The sequence below is a fragment of the Sesamum indicum genome, linkage group LG10 (genome assembly GCF_026168435.1).
Source record: "Sesamum indicum cultivar Baizhima isolate 11 linkage group LG10, ASM2616843v1, whole genome shotgun sequence".
In the NCBI taxonomy this organism is placed as follows: domain Eukaryota; kingdom Viridiplantae; phylum Streptophyta; class Magnoliopsida; order Lamiales; family Pedaliaceae; genus Sesamum; species Sesamum indicum.
Window position 1 is genome coordinate 21,545,229 of NC_142666.1, and position 22,971 is coordinate 21,568,199.

General features: G+C 36.9%; 4 protein-coding genes across 6 annotated transcripts; 3 read left to right on the top strand and 1 right to left on the bottom strand.

Moving 5' to 3' along the window:
• Positions 1–777: 777 nt before the first annotated feature.
• Positions 778–6,548, bottom strand: LOC105178931 (uncharacterized). Of its 2 annotated transcripts, none has more exons than XM_020699449.2 (4): positions 5,832–6,548; positions 5,252–5,439; positions 2,872–4,732; positions 778–1,663 (listed from the first exon to the last, which is right to left on the bottom strand). In XM_020699449.2, the coding sequence occupies exons 1-4, from the start codon at positions 6,333–6,335 to the stop codon at positions 1,121–1,123; spliced, it is 3,096 nt and encodes a 1,031-aa protein (XP_020555108.2). In that variant the 5' UTR covers positions 6,336–6,548; the 3' UTR covers positions 778–1,120. The 2 variants fall into 2 exon arrangements, with proteins under 2 accessions (XP_020555108.2, XP_020555107.2); XM_020699448.2 differs by having other exon boundaries at positions 778–1,675.
• A 2,250-nt stretch (positions 6,549–8,798) lies between these two features.
• LOC105178889 (TPD1 protein homolog 1) lies at positions 8,799–10,108 on the top strand. The gene is made up of 3 exons (XM_011102462.3): positions 8,799–9,401; positions 9,498–9,584; positions 9,674–10,108. The coding sequence occupies exons 1-3, from the start codon at positions 9,326–9,328 to the stop codon at positions 9,973–9,975; spliced, it is 465 nt and encodes a 154-aa protein (XP_011100764.1). The 5' UTR covers positions 8,799–9,325; the 3' UTR covers positions 9,976–10,108.
• Positions 10,109–11,399: 1,291 nt separating this feature from the next.
• Positions 11,400–14,731, top strand: LOC105178888 (uncharacterized). 2 transcript variants are annotated; one of them, XM_011102461.3, is made up of 13 exons: positions 11,400–11,556; positions 11,679–11,830; positions 11,958–12,006; positions 12,380–12,526; positions 12,598–12,698; positions 12,775–12,844; positions 12,959–13,049; positions 13,238–13,307; positions 13,438–13,533; positions 13,636–13,735; positions 13,867–13,953; positions 14,026–14,117; positions 14,197–14,731. In XM_011102461.3, exons 1-13 carry the CDS (start codon positions 11,508–11,510, stop codon positions 14,332–14,334), a joined length of 1,242 nt encoding a protein of 413 aa, XP_011100763.1. In that variant the 5' UTR covers positions 11,400–11,507; the 3' UTR covers positions 14,335–14,731. The 2 variants fall into 2 exon arrangements, with proteins under 2 accessions (XP_011100763.1, XP_011100761.1); XM_011102459.3 differs by having other exon boundaries at positions 11,401–11,556; positions 12,772–12,844.
• Positions 14,732–16,596: 1,865 nt separating this feature from the next.
• LOC105178887 (ATP-citrate synthase beta chain protein 2) lies at positions 16,597–22,971 on the top strand. The gene is made up of 17 exons (XM_011102458.3): positions 16,597–16,771; positions 18,043–18,162; positions 18,281–18,383; positions 18,955–19,020; positions 19,099–19,222; positions 19,337–19,471; positions 19,755–19,815; positions 19,910–19,986; positions 20,578–20,733; positions 20,850–20,978; positions 21,073–21,205; positions 21,295–21,422; positions 21,538–21,643; positions 21,810–21,886; positions 22,035–22,105; positions 22,294–22,578; positions 22,672–22,971. The coding sequence occupies exons 2-17, from the start codon at positions 18,063–18,065 to the stop codon at positions 22,745–22,747; spliced, it is 1,827 nt and encodes a 608-aa protein (XP_011100760.2). The 5' UTR covers positions 16,597–16,771; positions 18,043–18,062; the 3' UTR covers positions 22,748–22,971.

Sequence of the window (22,971 nt, forward strand, 5' to 3'; positions counted from 1 at the left end):
GAGATATTTAAAATTTGATGCTTTTCAATAAATTAATATATTGATTAGCAAGAATGTTATATATCATCTTTTTTGCTTTTGATTAACAAATGCAGAATGTTGTATCTGGTGGATGTTAGATGGTCTTCCCCACAGCAAGAGGGTGTTGAAGTAATTTGGTAAGAAGAAGGCAGTGGTCAGGAATTAGCCAAGTCGTCCAGACATTGGGTGGCTCATACTTCTATCTCACAACTAGATTCTCTGCCAAATGTAAGCCTTTTGTTGGACGTCTTAAATATTCATCTTGCCACTTAATATATTACAACACCATATCTGACTCGACATCTCCTTGTTCTTTTATGTTACAGTGTTGCATAAATGGAAGTTCAATTTTTTTCATTATAAAAGAGAATTATAATTTAGTTAATTTAACACACACATATGTTATGTAGATAAAATACTTTCTAAGCATATAAATAATGTAAATCTGACATGCATAACATACAGATATCAAACAAAAACATAAAATATTCCAAGTGCATAAATATTACATCATTTTTCTAAAATATGATCATATGAACCTCCTATCTTACCCTGCGGGCCCCTTTTTAAGATGTAAACATTTAATAATAACTGGGATACCAGTACAGAGTTCAAATGCCAGCCACCTCTGCCTTGCCAGCATATTACCTGTGCACTACTACTCTCAGCAATGAGCTTTTGCCTAGCAATTCATCCAGAGTGAGAGCCAACAGCTATGCAATAACAGCTTTAAACCAGACGGTCTAAACACCTCACTGAAACAAAGAGTTTTTTATAAAAAGGATAAATAGATGCTACTGATGCAGGAAAGCTATTACTACTTCCCAACAAAGGAAACCAAAGAAGGCTGGGTTCTAAGCAATTCCAAGAAAATAAGTACATGTCATGACCAAAATTATTACATATAAGTAGCATAAAGAATGGAAAAATCAACTTCAATCTTCCTCCAGTAAAGTTGTGAACTATATTGACTGCACTGCATTGCGTATTCGGATGCACCAGACTGCCAAACCACAATGGACAACCAGCTCCAAGAAAACGTAAAGATCACATCCATTCTATGTTACTGAGTAGCAAGAAAATTACCAGTAAATCTTATCTAGTTTCCAAGCCACCTCCTTTTTCTTGCTGGTCTTTCTAGTTTATCTGTAGCAGTTTCAACATCCAAATCAGGCAAATGCTTGGAAGTCTTCCCAGAATACCTGCTCGAGGTAATGGGCTCCTTAAATCGCTGTCGTCGCCTTTCCATCTTAGCCATAATCTCCTGAATCTTCTGATCACCAAGTATTTTAACAACTGCATCACCTTTTGAAGCAAATTCTGGGTGCTCCATTTCATTGGCCTGTGTTATATATTCAGATGCAACTACACATTTCAGGGAGCTCTCATTGATTTCTTCAGTAATTATCTGACCTTCCTCAATATCCAGAAATTCGTTCTGCAGGTTTCCGGAGGTCTTATCGTGCCAATTTTTGTCACTAATGTCAGTATCTACCTTTCTTTCACCTGTTAAAACAGCTTTCTCTAGGTTAAAATTGTCCAAGTCATGAGAATTTTTGGGCTTCTGATTATCATTCCATTCCATGAAATCACGCCTACTATGATGTTTATCCACTCCAGCTTCACGGGTTCTTCTAAAGGACTGCAAGGTGCACTGCCAAAAGTGGACATCAAAATCAAATGTTCTACAGTCTTAATGAAGAACAACGACCATATTGTCAGAATAAAAAAGTAAATAGAGATAAGACAAACAAAAACAGTTGTCACCGCACACATTAAGGAAACTACAGGGTAAGAGGTTCAGCCAGATTGTTCACATGATCTGACATACAACAGGAGAAAACAATTGCTCAACGACTAGGACGGTTTCCACAAACTAATTCTTATCTGAAGAGTGCAACAGAGATCAAAGTAAAAACAACTAAGACCATTAGGACTAACTCCTGTCAGAAACAGAACAAGGTTAGAGGCCTCATAAATTTGACTTCAATGAGCCAACAAACCTTATCAATATAAGTATACAGCAAAGCAAAGCAATTATCAAAACTTAGATAAGTCGAGATAATTATATTGGGTATATTATATACCATTGAAATCAAATGTATAATTACGCATAGGCATCAATTATGCAAGTAATTATAACAAGTGTCACAAACAGAAAGAGTAGTGCAACATCTTGAACTAATTGCACTGGGAAACAGTACAACAAATGTGACCTGACAGCATTATGGTCTGTGAATGTTATGATTTAAAAATAAATTATCAGAAAAGAACAATGCTTCAAGTTAAGAATAGAAAATGAACAATAAAAGGTCAAGCAGGGTAGACTACAGTCTTGCATAAGTTTTTATAAATCTGATATCATGTAGAAGCATGTAAATATAAATGCTGGGCATCTTCACCCCATAAAATAAATCCAATCTTTCACGAGACATCCACAAAGTGGCTAAGTGACTTAAAATATCAATAATGTGTGCATTACAGAATCTGTCAGCACCAGACATCCACAAAGCAATTCTCCCTTAAACTATATTGATGGTTACATGGTTTCATTAGGAATAAAGTTAATGGCGATAAAAATCATACATATTTGCTGAAAATTGCTCTTCACCCACAACAATATGGGGCCAGCATTGTAGATATCTGGTGCAAATGCTAATAAATTGCAGCAGAGGAAAATTAATAATAAAAAGAAAGGAAATAGACAGAACAAACATATGCACAGATAAATAAAGAGAACAACACAAGATACACCACCTTAACAATATATATTTGCCCAACAAAATGTGGGGCAATTGCTCTATTTAATGAAATGATACAGGTTATTGACCTCAATTTCCCCAATTTTACCTCTTTGCCCACAACAACCAAGCAAGGTTCAACCTGGGATCTCGGGTGCATCTGGGCACGACTATCAGATTGAACAAAAAGACATCCGCCAGATTGATTTCTGCGATTTTCTTTTCGCGTCCTTTTAAATCTATTTCTACCCATATCTCCTTCATCAATAAATTCTGGAACGCAATCATATGCACGTCTATAATCAGGCTGATTATTCCCTGAAATTCTTTCAAAGTGATATGATGGCCCCTCATGGTGGAACATAGTATCATCCTGCTGCCTTGATTTATAAATCTCTCCTCTCGAATTCAATAGTTCATGTTGTTTATAGCGCCTTCTCTGAACAAAACAATCTTCACTATGATGACCTTTGATGCTTTTGTTCCAGGCATAAGTGTTGGTAGATCCAGGGTGATCTATTGTTCCACCATGATGATCCTCAGGATGATGATACCTGAGGCCTTCACTGTCATTGAAAGGGGCAATATTAGTACCATATCGCTGGCTTTTTATGTGCATTTCTTTCCATGAGCACCGCACATTTCTTTTAGGACCCCTATTTTCTGGTCCAGCAACTCTTTGAAATAGTTCCCAGCCAGAAGCAGTGGGCTCTTCATAAGCATGAAAGGGAAGAGGCCGCTGTTTGATGTATCTGCTATCACTATCCTCCTTTTCAATATACAGCAAGTTGTCTGAACTATTAAAAGGACTATTACATCTTCTCTTGCCAGTTCTGGAGCTCCCCATTTTTCTTCCATCAGAAGCTATATTTCGATCATATCTATAATCAAGATGATCTCTATCTCTCTCCCCACTTGACATAAATTTTCTATATTTTCCTTTTGGAGGTCTGTTAATATAATCAGGGAACGGTGACAAATAGTCTCTTTCTGTTCTCCTGCTGAATTGCATTTTATCTCCTTTAACACTGAATGGAGTATCTCTTCTGTTAACTGCAGCTGAGGAGTATATCGGTATTAACTTCCTTGAGTCCTCGATATCGCCCCAAACATTGTGTCTCCTATTGTGAAACCAATCATCTTCCGAGGCTACATAGTTTATCTTACTACGTTTTCTCTCAAGAAAATTTTGTCTTCCAGAGATGTTATCACTATCAGACCAGCCTGTTTCACATCCAAAACTTGAATGAGTTTTGCGGTATTGGTTTTTCGAGTATGCCGACCCCAAGTGGTAATCAGGAACAAATCCACTGCTGGAAGAGAAAAGCGCTTCTGTGTGGTTGGAGTGGGGCATGCCCTTCTTTTTATAACCAAAGTCAATCATTGTCCTCCGTCTTCCATGGCTACTATGTCTGTCATACAGACCCTTGGCATCAATGGCATTAGGAGCATCCTCATCAGTCAGATGGCTCTTCACATCAGGCATATTATTAGAGCTCTTGTGCAGTTTGGTAGGACTTTGATGTCTCCGACAAGATCTACCGCCTCTAGTACTTGGTCTGGTGTTGTGGCTTTTAGAATCTTCAGGAGAATGACATCGGCGAGTGGTTACCTCCTCTAACTCATGAACCAATCTTGATGAAGGCCTTTTTGGATGTTTATAGTTCTTTCCAGTATCATGATCGCTAAGTGCAGCACAAGGACTGGGAGAATGAGAGGAACTCAGGCAACGTCGAATCCATGCCCTTTGGGAAGATCTTGGTTCCACGGCTGATTGCACTTTCTTGTACATGCTGCTTGTACTTCTTCTACTCATGTCATCAGAAGTTCCCGTGGCTTCAGTCATCCCATCTGACTCACAGTCAGACACTTCATGATAATTATCCTCCCCTGAGTCAGAAATCTGCAGACTCCCGTACTTATCTATATCCAAAAACACAGGATCACGTGCACGTGGATGCCTAGAAACCCTGGTAATAGCAAGTTGGGGCAGGGAAGTTCTTAATGTTTTAAATTAGAAAATATCAAGTTGAAACAAAACATACTACTATATTACATAGACGTATCAAAACCAATAGACGGAACAGAGCTCTCTCGCGTCCACGACAAGAGGTAGTCTTTAGAATTTGTAACCCTATTTATCCATTTGAATATTTCCATCTTGGAACCATTCCCAGTTTCTCTCTCACTACACATAACATTTGGTGCACTGGTAACAAGACATACCAGATAAAGAAAACTAAAATTTGAATGTAAGATGTCTTGATTGTAGAAGCATGAGTTAATAAAACAAGCATCCCATTCGCACCTATTGAAGAATAATCTACTCGTATTAACACATCTTCATCCACAAAAGAAAAGGCACTTGAGATTAGTAGCTTGCCACAGAATATTATTCGGAAGAACATATAAGAACTCATTAACAAAAAAAAAACAGAGGAATTAATTGAGAAAATAGCGCCACAAGTGAAATAGTTTTCAAGGAAAACCTTTCAGAGGCAATTTCTCCTCCATCATTTCTTCCAAAGTTAGGTGAGTCATCTTCACTTCCACTGCTAAAATAGAGATCTCTGTCATCATCCAAATCATCGTTGCCATTCTTGCTTGGCTTGTGCACTTGGCAAGTCATTTCATCAACTCTCCTCTTTTTAGAATTCAGGGAATTGTCTTTGAAATTCTGCAACGCAACTCATGCAATTAATCAGAAGCATGAGTCAGAGATGGTGGAGCTTATATCATACGTACCAATCATAAATTACATACTTCAATTCACAATCAGAAACATGCTACAGATTTGCATCCAAACAACAGTTAAAAGACGACTAGTAAATAAACAAACAACATTCACCTAAATTTGAATTCCACTCAGCAAAAGCAAACAAGCCAAATTTTGCATGCTGAGACAATTGAACACTGTTATAAATAAATAAGCAAACGATTCTTGTTAACTCTCTTTCTCCTCCAATGTCAATTCTTAACCTTAGTTCATCAAGCAAAAACCACAAAGCTGAACATATCAACCTCATAATATAACAAGTCAAACATATAATAGTATCATATTGGCACAACCTTCCTCCGGGAATCATAATCCCCACCACTCAAACTCTCCTTGTTGCCATCACTTGGTCCATGTTTCTTCCTATCTTCTTCGATCCCCTGTCCTCCTTCATGCTTCCTCACATTTGAAATTTCAAACTCGATATTACGGCAGCGGTTATCACATTCGCCATCCAACTTTTGATTATTACCATCAACATCGTCATTTGGAAGTATATCCAAATCCCCGCTCCCGCTCTCGCATATATCGCCATTCTCCATGGGCAATTTAGTCAATCCACGACCATCCTCCTCATCCGCCCGCTCAACATTTTCACCACCAGTCGCATGCTCATAGAATCCATATCCATCCTCCTCTCGGTTGTCATTGTCGAAAATTCCATTCTCCCCCGGGTACATTTCCTTCAGCCCACGCAAAGAGCTGATTGCCGAGCTCGCCTGTACCTCAACGTCGGCATACAGGTCGCTGAAGTCATCGTCATCGAATTCCTCCATAACAATAATAGAGTAGAGCATAAACAGAGGAGATTGCAAGAGTTTGAACGGGTTTTATCAAATTACTGCTAAACCCTAACAACAAGAACATAAAATCAACCCTAAACCCTAGCACTAGTCTTTAGTTGACGCAATTTTGCTATAAATATGTGGAGCATTATAGCAGCTTTATCGCTTGGTGTGGGCAAAACAGTCATTGACATCGAATTGAATACGACCATTTATTAGATTAGCTTTACGCAATTTTGATATATATATTATGTGTATAAAGATGATATCATGTATTTTATTTTAATTTTTTTTATACATGTCATGCGTATGTTGAATGAAATAGAAGATGGAATAGACTTTATAATAGAAAATTCAATCCACTTTCTTCTTGTTGAGGTGTGCTTACCAATTGCTAAATAATTTGGTGGGAAATTTATTGAAATTTCACCTGAGAAATATTTCTCAAAAACTTGCGAAAAAAATATGATAATTTCATTTCTCACTTGAAGTTATATAAGAAAGAAAGTATACCATTATGATCATGGCAATTCTTCAGATACAGACCATCACTGCAAAAGCAAAACGAGTTGTGATTAACATTAGTACTATAACTGGAGCTGTATCCACAAAATCCTCCACTCGCCTCACACAATTGACATTCACTGTCAACTGTTTTCCATGTCAATTTGAACCCTTCTCTTAGACCATCTCCTGATCCACTAGCCACAAGCCCATCAACAGCCTTCTCAATCACAGGCACAGTTATGGTAGACTCACAGTGATGAGGCCAATCAAATTCTGGCATGAATCCGTCTACGAACACATACGAATGCTTAGCGCCACGTTGTAGGCACTTTATGTTAGGGACGGAAGGAGGGCACACCGTGCAGTTGTAATAAAAACGTAGGATCTTGTTGTCCTTGGTGTAGTTTAAGGAAGGAGTGGACTCTAACGTGAAGTCACGTGTCAAGATTGGGCACATCGTCGTGCTGGTTTGCTTCATCGTAGGCGAGGGTCAGTGTGTTTTCTGAATTGTTGATGTTTTTTATATGGAAGGGATTATTTGCTATGTGGAGGAGTGGTTGATTGTTAGTGCATGAAACGGAGATATTTGGGTATCCACAGTGTATTGGTTGTTGAGTTTGTCGCCAAAATGGGTAGCGGAGTGAGGCCGTTGCCGCAGTACAAGGCACGGGAGCAGGTTGAGAGTGGTGGGTGGACGGAGTTGCCATTGGTGAAAATGGAGAAAGAGGTGATGAAGACGGACAAGAAGGGAAGATGGTGAGGTATTGGGGGCATGAGTGAAGTATATTGCTCAAGAATGAGGAACATTTTTTTGTCAATGAGAGAAAGTAAAGGGAATTGCATGAGACTAGGCTGTCCATTTCTTGGTTTCAATGATTGTTGCAATAACTATTACAAGAGTCCAAATCTTAAGTCAACGGAGCAAGTAGATGAGGTCATGATTGAGAAATTCTGCCATATGTGGTTTAATTAAATTAAATTGATATGAAGCTCATTTTCAAATGATTAGTGTGAGTTTCAGCCCAACAGTCAGTATTTATCAACTGATCCATCTGCACTTGATTTCAGAGCCCAATAAGTGCAGCCCACTTAAATATCTACCGGTGAACAGCCCAATACTCCATTTTTAGCCGGAAAGTAGTTCGAATTAATCATGTGAGAAGTTGAATAAAGGTCATCAAAATGTGACTGGTTTTAAAAAAAGAAAAAAGATGATAAAAAGTGTGTGACAAAGGAAAATTCTAATCCGAATTAATTAGATGTCAAATGTCATACATTTTTACGGTGCAATTGATATATAGTTATGAAAAAGTGAGTTATCACAATTATTGTGTGATTAATTTGGTTGCGAACCACAAAAATATGCTGTAACAGAAGCGGCATTTTTAGGCATGAATAGGTAGTTTTTGGAGATGGGTCAAAGGGCATAGGCATTGGCATAAAAAGAAAGGCAATAAGTTGGGGAAGGCATGGGGAGGTAGGAATTGCTCTACTTTTATCTTGTAATTTATGGTATACTTTTTTGGGGACCAATAAGGCCCAAAGGGTCCCTACTGTCAATGTTTCCCTGCAAAATTTGTTTCTTGTTGCTTCTCAGGAAAAAGTCTATGCTTTGTCTTTTCAAAAGATACCACTTTTGCTTGGAGTGATTTCATGAGAGGTTTATGGAATAGAAGCTGAACAAAACCTGCTTTTTTTTCTTGACTTGAAATTTCTTTTCTTATTCTCTTTTCCTTTTGGATTTTCAATGGATACAACAAGTACATACTTAGGATTTGATGTTACAAGACAGTGTATTGCACCCAAAAAAATCCTCTCCCCTACGTACCCTAACTCCTAAATAGACCCAAGAATAACAAAATCCGTTTGAATAATGTATTAATAATATTGTTTGCTTTGTTCAAACAACTCTTTTTGACCTTGCAAGAATGTCTTCTTGGAGAAGTTTGTTCTCAAAAGTTATTACTTTCTCTCCAAGAATTTGAACTTTGCCCCAGAAAATATGAGGGCTACTACAACAAAAGCATGATGCTATTGCATTAGATAATTGTTTTGTAGGGTTGTAGCAAAGGAGACTTTGTATTGCATTATGTCTTAATCTTCATTTCATCTTCCAAGGTGACTTTACTGTGGAAATTAGCTGCATTATGTCTAACTTTCATTTCATCTTCCTAGGTTGCATTGGACCAAGAGACTTTCAAGCATGGCTGTAAAAAAGCAGTTGAAATTTCACACAGACACACAGCAAAAGAACCCTTTTGCCATGGTGCATTAAATTTCTGTCTTTCTCTCCATCTCTGTCTCTCTCTCTCTCTCTTGGTTAAGTATAAAAGCAGTGACATTAGAATGAAAATGAAGGTAGGGTCATTTCTTTAAAGGGCAGTACTTTGCAAAAACTCCAGAATCATCAAATCGACCCTCCAATTTCAAAGGCTAAAACCCCATTTCATCAAACAAAGATCATTCACTCTAATGAGTTAGATGTTTCAAGAACCATGATGAACACTGTTCACCTTTTCTTCTACTTCTTGATAGTCATTATTGTACTATGCAATATTGGTTTTTACTCAGGTAACCCTTGATTGGTTCTGTTGAACTACTACTCTTCCAAAGATTCTCACTTCCTTTATTTGGTTAACTCTACATTCTTTTTCCTCTTTCTGTCAGGCAATTTTAGCAATGAAGATGAAAACACAACTGTAGCACTGAAGCCAGAATTTGCTTATCTTAATCACCGGAAACTCATGTTGCATGGTGAACAATTTTTCTCCAGTCTTTGCTCTGAATTTTGTTTTTCTTCCCTCGAAAAACTGAGTTTCAATATGTATGTATATATTCATCAGGGGTTTGCACAAAGTGGGATATAAGCATTTCACAGAGCAGATATCCAACTCCAGGAATCCCAAAATACATAGTTCAGATTGTGAACACCTGTGTTTCTGGCTGTGCACCTTCCAACATTCACCTCCACTGTGGCTGGTTTGCCTCTGCAAGAATAGTGAATCCAAGAACCTTCAAAAGACTATCTTTTGATGACTGCCTTGTTAATGGGGGACAGCCATTGAAGAGCAGCCAGAGCATCAGATTCACCTATGCAAACTCGTTCATGTATCCACTTCAATTCAAGTCTGCCGACTTCTGTTGAGCCCGGAAGCAGCAAAATAATTTGGAGGAGAAAATTATTACCACATGTGGTCCAGCTAAGATCTTACATCATGCAAACATGGTTGTAAATGTAATGGGGTTAATTAAGTTTATTTTTGTGAGTGTTTTTATTACATGAATTGTACTGTGATTGGTAAATTTTTAGGGTGGAAAGCTACTGTTTGTTTAGAAGGCTGCATGGTGCAAGGGGGATTCTTGATTCTTGGCTAGGCCTGGAAATCAGTGTTTCCTTTTTGCAGTGCGTGTGCTCCAACTTTCTCAGTGCAATGTCTCTTCTCCATCCGCCAAAATACAACATACAAGAAAATGTAAACGCATACATCGCCCACTTTTTAATTATCTAATGATCATGAATGGGAGGAGTGCGCATTTTGATTGTATCATTATATGATAGCCCAATATAGACAGCCATTTTTCCATAGAGCTTGCAGTTGAGAGAAAGTGACATGAGAAAATTTTCAGTATGAGAATTGTGTGAGGGAATGTACTCTTTCTTCTCTACGTTCGTTTTCTGGATTCTTGAGGTGTGAGCTTTGATGTTAACAACACAACACAGTTGTGGGTGATACCAGGTAGTAGTAATGTAGTACTATTATTATATGATGAGTTGGAGCTAGGAAGGAAATCCTAGCTAGCTCCTACCCTTTTAAGATTGACGTAAATCACTACTCCTAAAATCAAATTCAACCTACTACACCACTACAAAATAATCAATCTTAAATTGATGGCACTTGATTACTTAAGGTTGTCCGTTCTGGAACTTCCTCAGAGGATTGGCAGAATACACACACCAACACTTGGCTCCAAAAGTGAAAATATGTCATACTTCTTCTTTAACACTTGTCATTAAAATTATAGTTCAACTCAAATTTAAACATATTTAATCAACTATATAATAATGGTAACTCATTGATCATCTATTTTAATCGAATAATCAATCACACAATTAGTATAATTATTCACATAATAAGTATAATTGATTGTTAAAGTAGCTGATTCAAGCAAAATTGTTAAGAATGCTTGTTATATGGTATTTTTGGTAAGTTTTAGCAAGTTATTTAATGGGGGCAATAAATTAGAGGTAGTGTAACTGTTGATGGGGGAGAGATGAATAAAGTCATTTTCTGGCATAGGCATCAGTGGCGTCAGTTGTGGCACCACACCCATTACTCCAAATTAATAAGCATTTGCATTGTACCTCAACTATTATTATCATTTTCTTTCTTCTTTTTTGTGTGGTGACTGGCGTCTGATTTTACAGTTGGATCCTGAATATAAAAATGCGTTTTTGAGGAGAACTGTACATGCAATACTGTAGAAAAATCAGAAGAAAGAGATAACTAAAATAATGATGTAACAAAAAAATTAAGCAATTCACTTACTAAATGACGAGAATACCCTTCCTGAAAACTCTATCTCCTTCCATGACTTTTGTTTGTTTAGCTTTTCTTGTTTTAGCTGTCATCGTAAACTAACTTACTGTTTCCCCTTTCTCATCTCCTCTTGCGATTCATGTCTCTCATCTTCTCTTGTTTTGCTTCTCTTCCCCAACAACTTCCAAGTCTCTCTCTCTCTCTCTCTCTCTCTCTCTATATATATATATATATATATATATACACACACACACACTTATATGTGTGGAAGTAAATTATTTTTCATTTATGTTGCTCTGAATTTTGACAGATGAGGTACATGCAAGAAGCATCAGAATCGGAGGGGTTGAGAAGGTGAAAAATCTGATTGCAAGAAGTGGAATACCTGCAACCATCACCTCTCCACTGGATTCCCTCCAAAAGGGCAATTGGGTTAAACTCATTTGCGGTGCTAGCTTTGAGGTTACTTCTCAAAACCACCCATTTCCCATTTCTTTAATTTTAATTAACATAAAACTTAAACTTTACAATATAAATAATTCTACTTCTGCATGTAGTTTTAGTTCAATTCAATTTTGGTTGAATGTAGGATGTGGTTGACATCAGAAATCTTTCTCTGGTTTACACTCTTGCTGGAGGTACCATAATTTATTTTGGTTTATTATTATTATTACTGTTATTAGTTTATAAGATTCGGTTCATTATATGGATAGTTACACTCAAATTCAATAAAATTGATATTTTCAAATGAACGAATATGTTAAAAAGAAACAAATAACGAGAAACTATGATAAAACTAGACTTAATGCACACGTTCGTGTGATTTGAACCCACAACCTTACCGCTCCAGCAATGTCTCGTTGGCACATAGTTTGATTTACTAATGTTTATGTTGTAATTTGTAGATGTAGGCTAACTTTAAATACTTTCACTTATTGAGAAATTATATGGAAACAAGAACATGATTTGCAGACTTAATTATAACGTGTATGTTTGTGTCCAATATCATAGTCGATTGCATTGATTGTGCTGCTGAGGCATCGGTTGTCAATGCCGTGAACGACGGAATTGAAGCAGCCAGAGGTATCATTCCGATTCGGAGGCCTTGGGTGATGATCAGTGTCAATGATAATGAAGATCTCCATTTTCGTAAAGCTGGTAATGATTTGGAGATTTGCTTAATACATATAGAGAAGAACCGTTAACATAGTACATTACTTTGTTGTCAGAGTTCGATCCAGATGATTGCCCAACGGATTGCTCAAGGCCGTGTGAGAATGTCTGTCCAGCTGATGCAATCTCACATTCAGGCAAAGCTGGTGTATCCAAGGTTCAATTACGGTTTTTGTTAATTTATTTTACATTGTTAATTTTTCTTATACTTGTCATTGATGATCCATAAGGAGGGTGGGGTCTTAGCTGAACGATGCTATGGCTGTGGCCGCTGCTTACCTGTTTGCCCTTACGATAAAATAAGTGAGTTGAGGAGCTACTTTTTTTACAAATTTTCTTCTTTCCTATGTGGACATTAACTTGTTCTTGCTGTTATTTCATCTGAATTTGCTGGAAAAATGATTTTTATTAATGCAGGAGCCATTACATACATACGGGATGTTGGTGCTACAGCGCAACTTCTTAAACAGGACGACGTTGATGCCATTGAAATTCACACCAGCGGAAGGTAACTTCATAGGCGCTGAAGTACTTTACTCAATCTGTGCTCTGATTATTGACACGTCGGTGAATACTCTCCTGTTTGTATCTGTGGAAAGAGCAATTAATCATTATATTTTCACATCTCAACCTTTACGCAAATCTTCACTCTAATCTAAATTCAGTTTACTTAGTTAATGTAGCGATCATTCATAGGCAGGCAGAGTCTTTCCAGCAACTTTGGAATGGTTTGGGAGATTCGATCAATAAGCTGAGGCTTGTAGCAGTAAGTATATTTTTCTTTCACGAGCAGATTATTGCACGAGATTGTTGTGAATATTATCAGAATATGAGTGAGAAGTCAAATCGGTCATTGAGTTCTTTGGAGTAAAAAATTTAGCTGCTCTTTTATGCAGGTTAGCTTACCTGATATGGGAGAGTTAACTGTACCTGCAATGAAATCTATGTATGCGACAATGAAACTCAACCAGCAATGCCTGAATTTATGGCAGGTTAGTCACGTGAAATCAGCAGATTCTGATCCGTACCGAATATGTTTTTTTCAAAAAAAATCCAAGGAGGTTCTGAACTTTACGTGCTCGTGCTAGATGTAGTTGGATGGCCGGCCAATGAGTGGAGATATTGGACGAGGCGCGACAAGGGAAGCAATCAAATTCGCTCTACATTTAGCCTCTGCCAAAGACAAGCCCAAAGGTTTGTGGACACCAAAATCGCTACCTTTGCTGCACGTTTTCATAATTCTCCATGGAATAGTTAATCTCAACAAGAAGTTCGGTGTCGTGAAAAAGAAAAGAAAAGCTGAGCTTCATCTATTCATATGACAGGTTTTCTTCAATTAGCGGGTGGTACCAATGCTCATACGGTAGAGGGGTTGAAAAGGGAGAGGTTATTTCAAACCACCTCCATATCTGGTACTTGACTTTTGGACAGTCTTTTATCATCCGATAATACATCTAGGACACTGAATTTGGGTTATCATGCAGAGAAATCAAACGGGGAAGAGGCGCCTTTGAACTCGTTAGAGCCATCACACGCTTTGATCAGTGGAGTAGCTTTTGGTGGCTATGCACGAAAAGTAAGCTCCCCACAACAAGTTCACCTCATCTTAAATTGTTTCCAACTAAAATCACCTATTTGTGATTGTCATGCTCCAGATAGTCGGCCGGGTTCTACGTTGTTTGCAATCGGAGCACGGTTATGCCCGTCTTGAAGATTGCCCTCATCATCTTCTCGACGCCGTTATACAAGCTCTTGCTTTAGTTGGGACCGTTAAACGCTATAATGAAAGATAGTCCAGAAATGCCAAGGCGCACTCTGATTCAGACAATACAAGCCTTGAGTTCAAAGAATAGAAGCCCCACAAGAAAGTTCGTATAAAGATAAATGCAAGGAAATGAACTGGAACAAATGACCAGAGAAAGTATCACACGTTGAATGTAAGAATATATGTACTGCACTGGGATAGCCAGCTGGTAAATGCATTGCTAGCAGTTTATTGGTATCTGATGTTGGGCCTGTGGGCCCATGTGGGAAAGGCCCATTAAGATCTCTAGCTGTATGGGCCTTCACACACTCATGGGCCTAACCCAAACTCACAATATAAAAGGCTGTAATTGGATAGTTATATATGTAGGTTAAATGCTATATTTGGTTTCTTAAGTATTTATTTAAAATTTAACTTTGTCTTAATTTGGTCTCTGTGACCACTTATATTTGGTCTTTAAGCTTTAATTTTTGTCTCAATTGATCTTTCTGACTAATTTATTGACCACTTTAATAAAATCTATTGATTATTTCACCCTCCAAATAATCAAAATCGGGTCATATTTTCATTGAAAAATAATAAGAGGGATCAGATTAAGATAAAAATTAAAATTTAAGGATGCTAAAGTTAATAAATGAACTTGAATAACTAAAAATAAAAAACTTAAGAGATGAAATGCAGTATTTATCCTATAATATATTGAGAAAGTTGAGTATTAAATTAAATCCTATAATATATTGAGAAAGTAGAGTATTAAATTAAGGTGTGAATATGGGAAAATGGGAGCGGCCCTAACCTAGGAGTATAAGGTCATAACTCCTATTAGCACACCAAAATTGAATATAAGAGGTAGGTGGGTTTTTGGGTATAATATAACTTCAAGTAACTGTCATAACTTTTGTTTCTAACTGAGTTCTTGTCCATGTTGAGGATGCTATTTCAAACAGATGCTTTAATTATTTGAAAAAAAAAGATGGGTGGACTTTGCTGCCACATTTAATGTACCATTCCAATTGACCTCCAAGTAAAACTCCTACACCAAAGAATGTGGGCGTGGTGGTGGTCAAAATTGAACTATATCTTTTTAAATTCAAACATGGCATTCTATTTTTTACTTTTTCAGCTTTACATACATTCAATCAATATATTAAGAATAATAATAAACAATAACTTATATAAAATCAATATAGCATAATTTTTAAAATACACAAAAAGTGTTTTCATGATTTTTGAATTCATGTGTTACAATTTTCAAACAACTAGCATGTGACAATCATTCATATTTTATTTTGACGTCAACAAAATATAGAATGATTTTAAATCTATGAATACATAAATATTTCCTTTGTGGACATTCACACTCCTTAGCTATGGCAACTTGTTTATTATTTGAGGTCAATTACGTCTGCTTGTTATAAGTAGACTTGCACATATCATCATGGCTTTGTACCTTACCAACTCAACAGACTGTTAAATCTCAAAGGACCAAATATACCCCTTGATTGATGTGTATATATATATATATATATAATATTTTCAATAAGAATATATATAAATATATTTTTACTTTAATTATTATTTTAAAAACTAAAAATTGAAAATAAAAATATAGACAAACAGACCGTATAATAGCTTAAAAATATTCACACACAAAGAAAAAACAAAACATTAATAAATGAAATGGAAAAATATTCGGTGGCATTTGAGAAATTATCCCGAAAACTCCAGATTTAGTGCAGGTCATGAATGGAAAATACTTATCCGAATAAGATTCGATCATATAGCAAGTGATAATATATTTGTCATGTGATTAGTTATTTTTTATGAATTGTATACTCATATACTAGTATGCTAATTATATTTATTGTAAAATTTAATTTCGCTCTAACCAAACTCGATAAGTCATAAATTGAGTTTTCATGTTAGCAGCATGTCATATAGTAATTAATTAATTTATTGAAATTATATACAAATTTGATATTTTAATTATTGTATAATTGAGTTGGATGTGAGGGTGTATGTTTGCAGGAAAGTGAAGGACAAGGGCAGTAGGGGATCTACCTAACTCCGCTACCAGCAACTAGCAATCCTCCCACCATACTTTCCGTTTCTTTCAAGCTTTCCCTCTTAAAATAATAATCTCAACAGCTATAACAAATACAATACACACACACACACACTCGGCGTGTGTAGGCCAACCCCATTACTTGGACTGCTAACTGCCAAATGCCACGTGATGCCCCTCCCTCCCTAAATAAATTAACATATAATTTAAAAATCAAATCAAATCAAATTTCTCTCATTGATAGCACACCTTCTCTTAACACTCAACAACAACTAACGACCCACTGCTCTTTCCTCTGTGTATATATGTTCGCTGCTCTATGCGCTGCCTTCTCCCACACCATAAGAGGATTATTCTACTGATTCTCGGTTCGTTGTTTGACGGTGTAATTGTCTGAGAGGTAGTTGCATTGCATTTTGTTGATCTTTTACGGTTTTGTTTTTCTCCTTTCGTTTGGGTTGAATTTGGTTGAGTATTGATTATGCGCTTGGTTGAAGTTGTGGGCTGAATGGAACTTTGGCTGATGTAGATCTGTTTTTCTACGCATTTTAGCATTGATCCATGATCCCTGTCAGTGTCTGTTATTGGGAAAGGAGTTTTGGATTATTGGATCTCTGTTTAGTTTAAGTTGTCCTTTTTTGTATTTTTACGAGGAAATTACAACTGATTTTCTATTTTTAGTGAGCTTTTTGGATTTCGGTTGGGGAAGCAGATCTCTCTGCTTGCTGGGATTCACTTCAGTTCTGATGAAAGAAAGCTTTCGAAATTGTAGTACCGGTGCATTTTGCCGGCTTTTGGTATATACATTAAGATCTGTTTAGTTGGGGGTCTTGATACTTGTGTTAAATGCTTGCTTGAGTATGCAATGGATCGTTTGCAAATTAGTAGTTATTTGATTTGAATATTTCTTTCACCGGAAATTGACAATTCATGCGAATTGGAGTGATATCCAAGTCATTTCCAGAGATGCTTTTGTGTTTAGGATGAGAGCATTGGGGTATGTTATGTTTTTATTCTTTCTTTAATGAAGGGATGTCTAGACCGCACATGGCCATTGCAGATAATTTTATTTAAGAACCCACTAAAGCATTAGACCAAGGTGTTCCCTCCTGGAAAAGGATTGTGTGTAGTTTGGGTAATTTTCTACTTGAAAACGTCTGTTTCTATTATTACCTGTGATCATTTTAGAACTAGTGCTGATCATGAAATTTGGGGGCAGATCTTACTTGTCTCACATTTTTCTGGAGTATAACCTATTGCTAATGAAAGTTTTAGTATGTAAGGATGTGAAAATAATTGATTGGCATATAATTCCTACTTCAGATTGTACTCTCGGTATATCAAGATATTTATAGTAATAAGAGTTGTGTGCACAGCATATGGATGCTGAAAAATAAACATGTTTAACCAAGATAGGACAAGGCTGAAAGAGGCTGGTCCCCTCACCTGAGGCAATTGGAGGAGCTCAATACTCAAAACTGGTTATTTTTCAAGGATTAGCTATAAAGGTTTAGAAAAGGCAATGAATCATGCTGTGGTTTGCCTGACATTATAAATGATTTTCTTAAGCGTTGTTCTGTTGAGGAATAATTTTTCCTGCAGCTTTAGTAACAACTGAATTAAAAAATTTATTTGTTTAACTCTGTGTGCTGCTGCTGTCTTTACATGCAGAAGGTGTTTCAGGAAACGTCATGGCGACTGGACAACTTTTCTCCAAAACCACTCAAGCACTATTTTACAATTACAAGCAGCTGCCAATTCAGCGGATGCTTGATTTTGATTTCCTTTGTGGTAAGTATATATTAACCGCAGTATTGTGTTCATGTGACATCTTACAAGCAATCGCATTTTCAGAAGATGATTGTTTTCAGATTCTTGTAATATACATTTCTGTTTTGTTGCAATGCAGGCAGAGAAACGCCTTCTGTTGCTGGAATTATAAATCCTGGTTCTGAGGGATTCCAGAAACTATTTTTTGGTCAAGAGGAAATAGCTATTCCAGTTCATTCCACGTATATCTTTATGCTTTGTTGCTCAGTTTTCCCTTACTCACCTCTACTTTAATGTTAAAGAAGCCTCACATTTTTTATCGAAGCATTAATCTATCTTTTAACTTATGAGTTGTTGCATCAAGCAGCGTCATAATGGCATAAGAATCTTTCTGGATATAGTTCCTAGAAAACTTTATATTCTTCAAGTATTCTTCATAAATTATTGAACAGTTATTCAAACGTTTTTTATTTCTACTGGTTGCATTTCCTTGAGACAGGTGACTTATTTTGGGCACTTTACTGAGATTCTGTTCAGGTTTTTAACCAATAATATTAGCATAACTTTGCCACTCAAAAGAGAGAACTCTTTGTATCATAGTAAAGCATGATTGCGTATCACAATGATGAGAGTGATGGCTGCCTGAATTCAGTCGTGGATTGCATTCAATGACCTTCACTGTGTGATGAAAGATAATAAAACTCTGATAATGATTAGTTCAAGAAACCTTTATGATGTCTATATGTTCAAGCTTTTTTTTCCCTACTTTTCATCAAATAATATATGAAATTGAATTTTCTCCTTTCTTTGCAGTATTGAAGCCGCTTGTGCTGCACACCCTAAGGCTGATGTTTTCATTAATTTTGCATCATTTAGAAGGTTGGTATTGTCTATTTAAAACGTACCTTATATTCAGATCCACAGATTCCTGCCTGATAACCGTACTTTCATTTGCAGTGCTGCGGCTTCATCTATGTCTGCTCTTAAGCAGCCAACTATCAAAGTTGTGGCAATTATAGCTGAAGGTGTCCCTGAGTCAGACACCAAGCAGTTGATTGCTTATGCAAAAGCAAACAACAAGGTAATTACTATTATTGTCTTCTTAAGTTTCATTTGAACTGTATTTTACAAAATTTCTGAGCTTCTCCTTAGAGGCAGTATGAAAGATGTGTTGATTAAAAATAACATGTTTCAGGTTGTCATCGGTCCGGCTACTGTTGGAGGTATTCAAGCTGGAGCTTTTAAAATTGGTGATACTGCAGGAACAATTGATAATATAATTCAATGCAAGTTGTACAGGCCTGGATCTGTTGGCTTTGTCTCCAAATCTGTACGTAATTGTTGCAAGCATCCTGGTTTCTTTATACTTACGGTAGCTATTTAAGTATAAACATGCCATGCTCATTGGAGTCAACCAGTTTAATGATCAAGGTTACAAATATGAACCACCTTTACTATAGTCTATAGATAAAACTATAAGCAGGTGTAGAATGATTCTTAATTTCACAATCATACATTACTTATGCTGCATTTCCTGGCCACAATTTAAGCATGTGGTACAAATTCTATCTCACAGGATTGGTTTTAACTTATAGTATTATATATGACTACAGGGTGGTATGTCTAACGAATTATACAACACAATTGCTCGTGTGACTGATGGACTTTATGAAGGTTGGATATATAACTCCTTACCTAGTGTAGTGTCAGTTATGCTGCTATTTATGAGGTTGAAGCATAATCCTTATGTTCCTTATGATTTTTATAGGCATTGCAATTGGAGGAGATGTGTTTCCTGGATCGACACTTTCTGATCATGTCCTACGGTTTAACAATATCCCTCAGGTACATCAATTTATACTCTGCTCTTGTTGTTTTCTTGTTTTTATGTTTTTTACTTCTACTCTACAGTGAGCTTGGTGGTTACGTTTTTCTTGTTATAGTCAGACAAACTGAACATTCTGTCCATAATTATGGGAAGTTCAGTCTCAGTTTTGGAATATGAAAATGTTTTAGAAGTTAGAAAATTTGTCGTGGTCAAGGCCATTTATTTCATGATAAGTAGACCGTTGATGGCCTGATGTTGAATGATATTTTTATCCTTCAAGTGTCTTAAACTAGGAGCAGTTAACAAACCGTTTTTATTTGTCAACTCATAACTGGCAAATTTATCTTGCTTAAACCAAATTTTATGTGCATGAGACCTGGATGACAAGAACTTTTTATGAAGCTTTTATGCAGGTATTTCATGCATTGCATTTGGTTAAATTTTATAAACCTTTCGTATTAAGGAGTTCTCCAAGAGAAACCTGACTTTCTGAAATATTTAACTTGATCTTCTGCTACATTCATTTCTATCAGCATTATTTTTTTACTTCTGCTTCTACAGGAATGAAGAGTAGGTGTTAACATTCCTTATTTTTTCAATAAAACCAGGTTAAAATGATTGTTGTTCTTGGGGAACTTGGTGGACGTGATGAATATTCCCTAGTTGAGGCCCTTAAACAGGGGAAGATCAACAAGCCTGTAGTTGCCTGGGTCAGTGGAACTTGTGCTAGGCTCTTCAAATCAGAAGTACAATTTGGTCATGCGGTGAGCCCAATACCTCCGTTTTCCATGGTTACATCTACCCCGCTTAAAAAAAAACTCTTGATGTGGTTGTATCTCAATTTTCCCCTCCCCCTCATTTCTGTATTATTTTTTATCAGGGGGCCAAGAGTGGTGGAGAGATGGAATCTGCTCAGGCCAAGAATCAAGCACTCAAAGAAGCTGGAGCCGTTGTTCCCACTTCTTATGAAGCATTTGAAAGTGCAATCAAAGAAACATTCCAGAAATTGGTAGGCATTTTGTTATATCAACAACCTACATGTTGCTCGATTATTAGCTTTTTCCTGCAACACCGAGCTGAAGTGCTTGGTTCCGATCTATTAGGTTGAGGCAGGTAAAATTACTCCAGTGAAGGAGGTAACCCCCCCTCAAATACCTGAGGATCTTAACACAGCTATCAAGAGTGGAAAAGTCCGAGCTCCAACTCACATTATTTCCACAATCTCTGATGATAGGGGTACAGATTATATATTCTACATTTGTGACATTCTATATAATGGATATTTAGGTGTCTAAATGCTTATGTTGACTTTTATCCATTGGTAGGTGAGGAGCCAACTTATGCTGGTGTCCCAATGTCCTCCATTGTTGAAGAGGGACTAGGTGTTGGTGATGTCATCTCTTTACTCTGGTTCAAACGAAGCCTTCCGCGTTATTGCACACGTTTTATTGAGGTGATATCATTTATCTGACTACCATTTCGATTGACCCTATGAAGAGGGTTCATTGCATATTTGTTTACTGTTTGGACTTATTCCTGTTCTCTCAACATTGTTATCGACTTGTCAGATTTGCATCATGTTGTGTGCTGACCATGGTCCCTGTGTCTCTGGTGCTCACAACACCATTGTAACGGCTAGGGCTGGAAAAGACCTGGTCTCTAGTCTTGTTTCAGGTAGGTAGCACAGACCAACATGTTGCTCTGATTTGATACGAGCTGAATATGATTTCTGATAAAAGGATGAATTAATTGATATCTCCAAATGAATTGTTAAAAGAATGGGCTTTTGAGGTTCCTTTCATGATCAATGAGTAACACGACCCTACTTATTGGAAAATAGGTTTGTTGACAATTGGTCCACGATTTGGTGGGGCTATTGATGATGCTGCTCGATACTTCAAGGATGCTTATGATAGGGTGAGTTTCCGTGATTTCTTATTATCCATTGAGAAAATAGAGAGCCTTAGAGTAGATCTTTCCTGGCTTTTTGACATTTTATGTGTGTTAATATGCTTTGTCTCTTCTCCTTCCTTTCTGGGATATTAAATGTGCTGTGTCTTCTCAGGGTCTTACACCTTATGAATTTGTTGAAAGCATGAAAAAGAAGGGCATTCGTGTTCCTGGTATTGGGCACAGGTAATTTGTGATGCTTTTCTCTGGATACTTGATTTTCAATGGCAGTCCAACTAATAGTACCTTATGTCCTCAACAATAAAAATGAAGAACTTGTTTGAACTCTCTATGCTTCTTGCGTGTAATCTTTTACTTGTTTGAGTTTATCAAATCTTGATATGTGGATGCTCCATTTCTTTCCTTTCAAAAAGAATCAAGAGGGGTGACAACAGAGATAAGAGGGTCGAACTACTACAACGTTTTGCACGCTCCAATTTTCCGTCTGTTAAGTACATGGAATATGCTGTTGAAGTTGAAACCTATACCCTTTCGAAAGCAAACAACCTAGTCCTCAATGTTGATGGTGCCATCGGGTCCCTATTCTTGGATCTTCTTGCGGGCAGTGGCATGTTCACCAAGCAAGAAATTGATGAGATTGTTGAGATCGGCTACCTGAATGGTCTCTTTGTGCTTGCTCGTTCCGTTGGTCTCATCGGGTGAGTTTCATGTTCAACCTTTTAATCTTTTTGCATGCCCACATTTATCATCCGCAACCCACAACATGGTGACTTTGTCTTTTCCAAATTCAGGCATACATTCGACCAAAAGAGACTGAAGCAGCCACTCTACCGCCACCCATGGGAAGATGTTCTCTACACCAAGTGAAACTTTTATAGATACCAACAGGCTAATCTCTGCGTATCTTACAATGCGCATTCTTTTTCAAAATTTCCCTCTTGTTAATTTGTTGTGTAATTTTTCAGTTAATTCGGTTATTTGTACTGCTGGAAAGCAGATTGAGTACTTATCTTTAAGTTTAAATCATAGTGACCAAAAGAGAACTCTTTCGCAAAAGTGCCAGTCAACAATTAGTTTGGATTCATGAAGAA

Excerpts from the sequence above, each read along its gene's own strand:
- LOC105178931 (XM_020699448.2), bottom strand. The coding sequence starts at position 6,335 with ATGCTCTACTCTATTATTGTTATGGAGGAATTCGATGACGATGACTTC. Across the intron at positions 5,440-5,831 it reads ATTATGATTCCCGGAGGAAG|AATTTCAAAGACAATTCCCT; the intron begins GTTGTGCCAATA and ends GTTGCGTTGCAG. Across the intron at positions 1,676-2,871 it reads TGGTTGTTGTGGGCAAAGAG|TGCACCTTGCAGTCCTTTAG; the intron begins GTAAAATTGGGG and ends CACTTTTGGCAG.
- LOC105178889 (XM_011102462.3), top strand. The coding sequence starts at position 9,326 with ATGATGAACACTGTTCACCTTTTCTTCTACTTCTTGATAGTCATTATT. Across the intron at positions 9,402-9,497 it reads CAATATTGGTTTTTACTCAG|GCAATTTTAGCAATGAAGAT; the intron begins GTAACCCTTGAT and ends TCTTTCTGTCAG. Across the intron at positions 9,585-9,673 it reads CCGGAAACTCATGTTGCATG|GGGTTTGCACAAAGTGGGAT; the intron begins GTGAACAATTTT and ends TATATTCATCAG.
- LOC105178888 (XM_011102459.3), top strand. The coding sequence starts at position 11,508 with ATGTCTCTCATCTTCTCTTGTTTTGCTTCTCTTCCCCAACAACTTCCA. Across the intron at positions 13,050-13,237 it reads GAAATTCACACCAGCGGAAG|GCAGGCAGAGTCTTTCCAGC; the intron begins GTAACTTCATAG and ends GATCATTCATAG. Across the intron at positions 13,954-14,025 it reads TCAAACCACCTCCATATCTG|AGAAATCAAACGGGGAAGAG; the intron begins GTACTTGACTTT and ends GTTATCATGCAG.
- LOC105178887 (XM_011102458.3), top strand. The coding sequence starts at position 18,063 with ATGGCGACTGGACAACTTTTCTCCAAAACCACTCAAGCACTATTTTAC. Across the intron at positions 19,816-19,909 it reads GACTGATGGACTTTATGAAG|GCATTGCAATTGGAGGAGAT; the intron begins GTTGGATATATA and ends TGATTTTTATAG. Across the intron at positions 21,423-21,537 it reads ATTGCACACGTTTTATTGAG|ATTTGCATCATGTTGTGTGC; the intron begins GTGATATCATTT and ends TCGACTTGTCAG.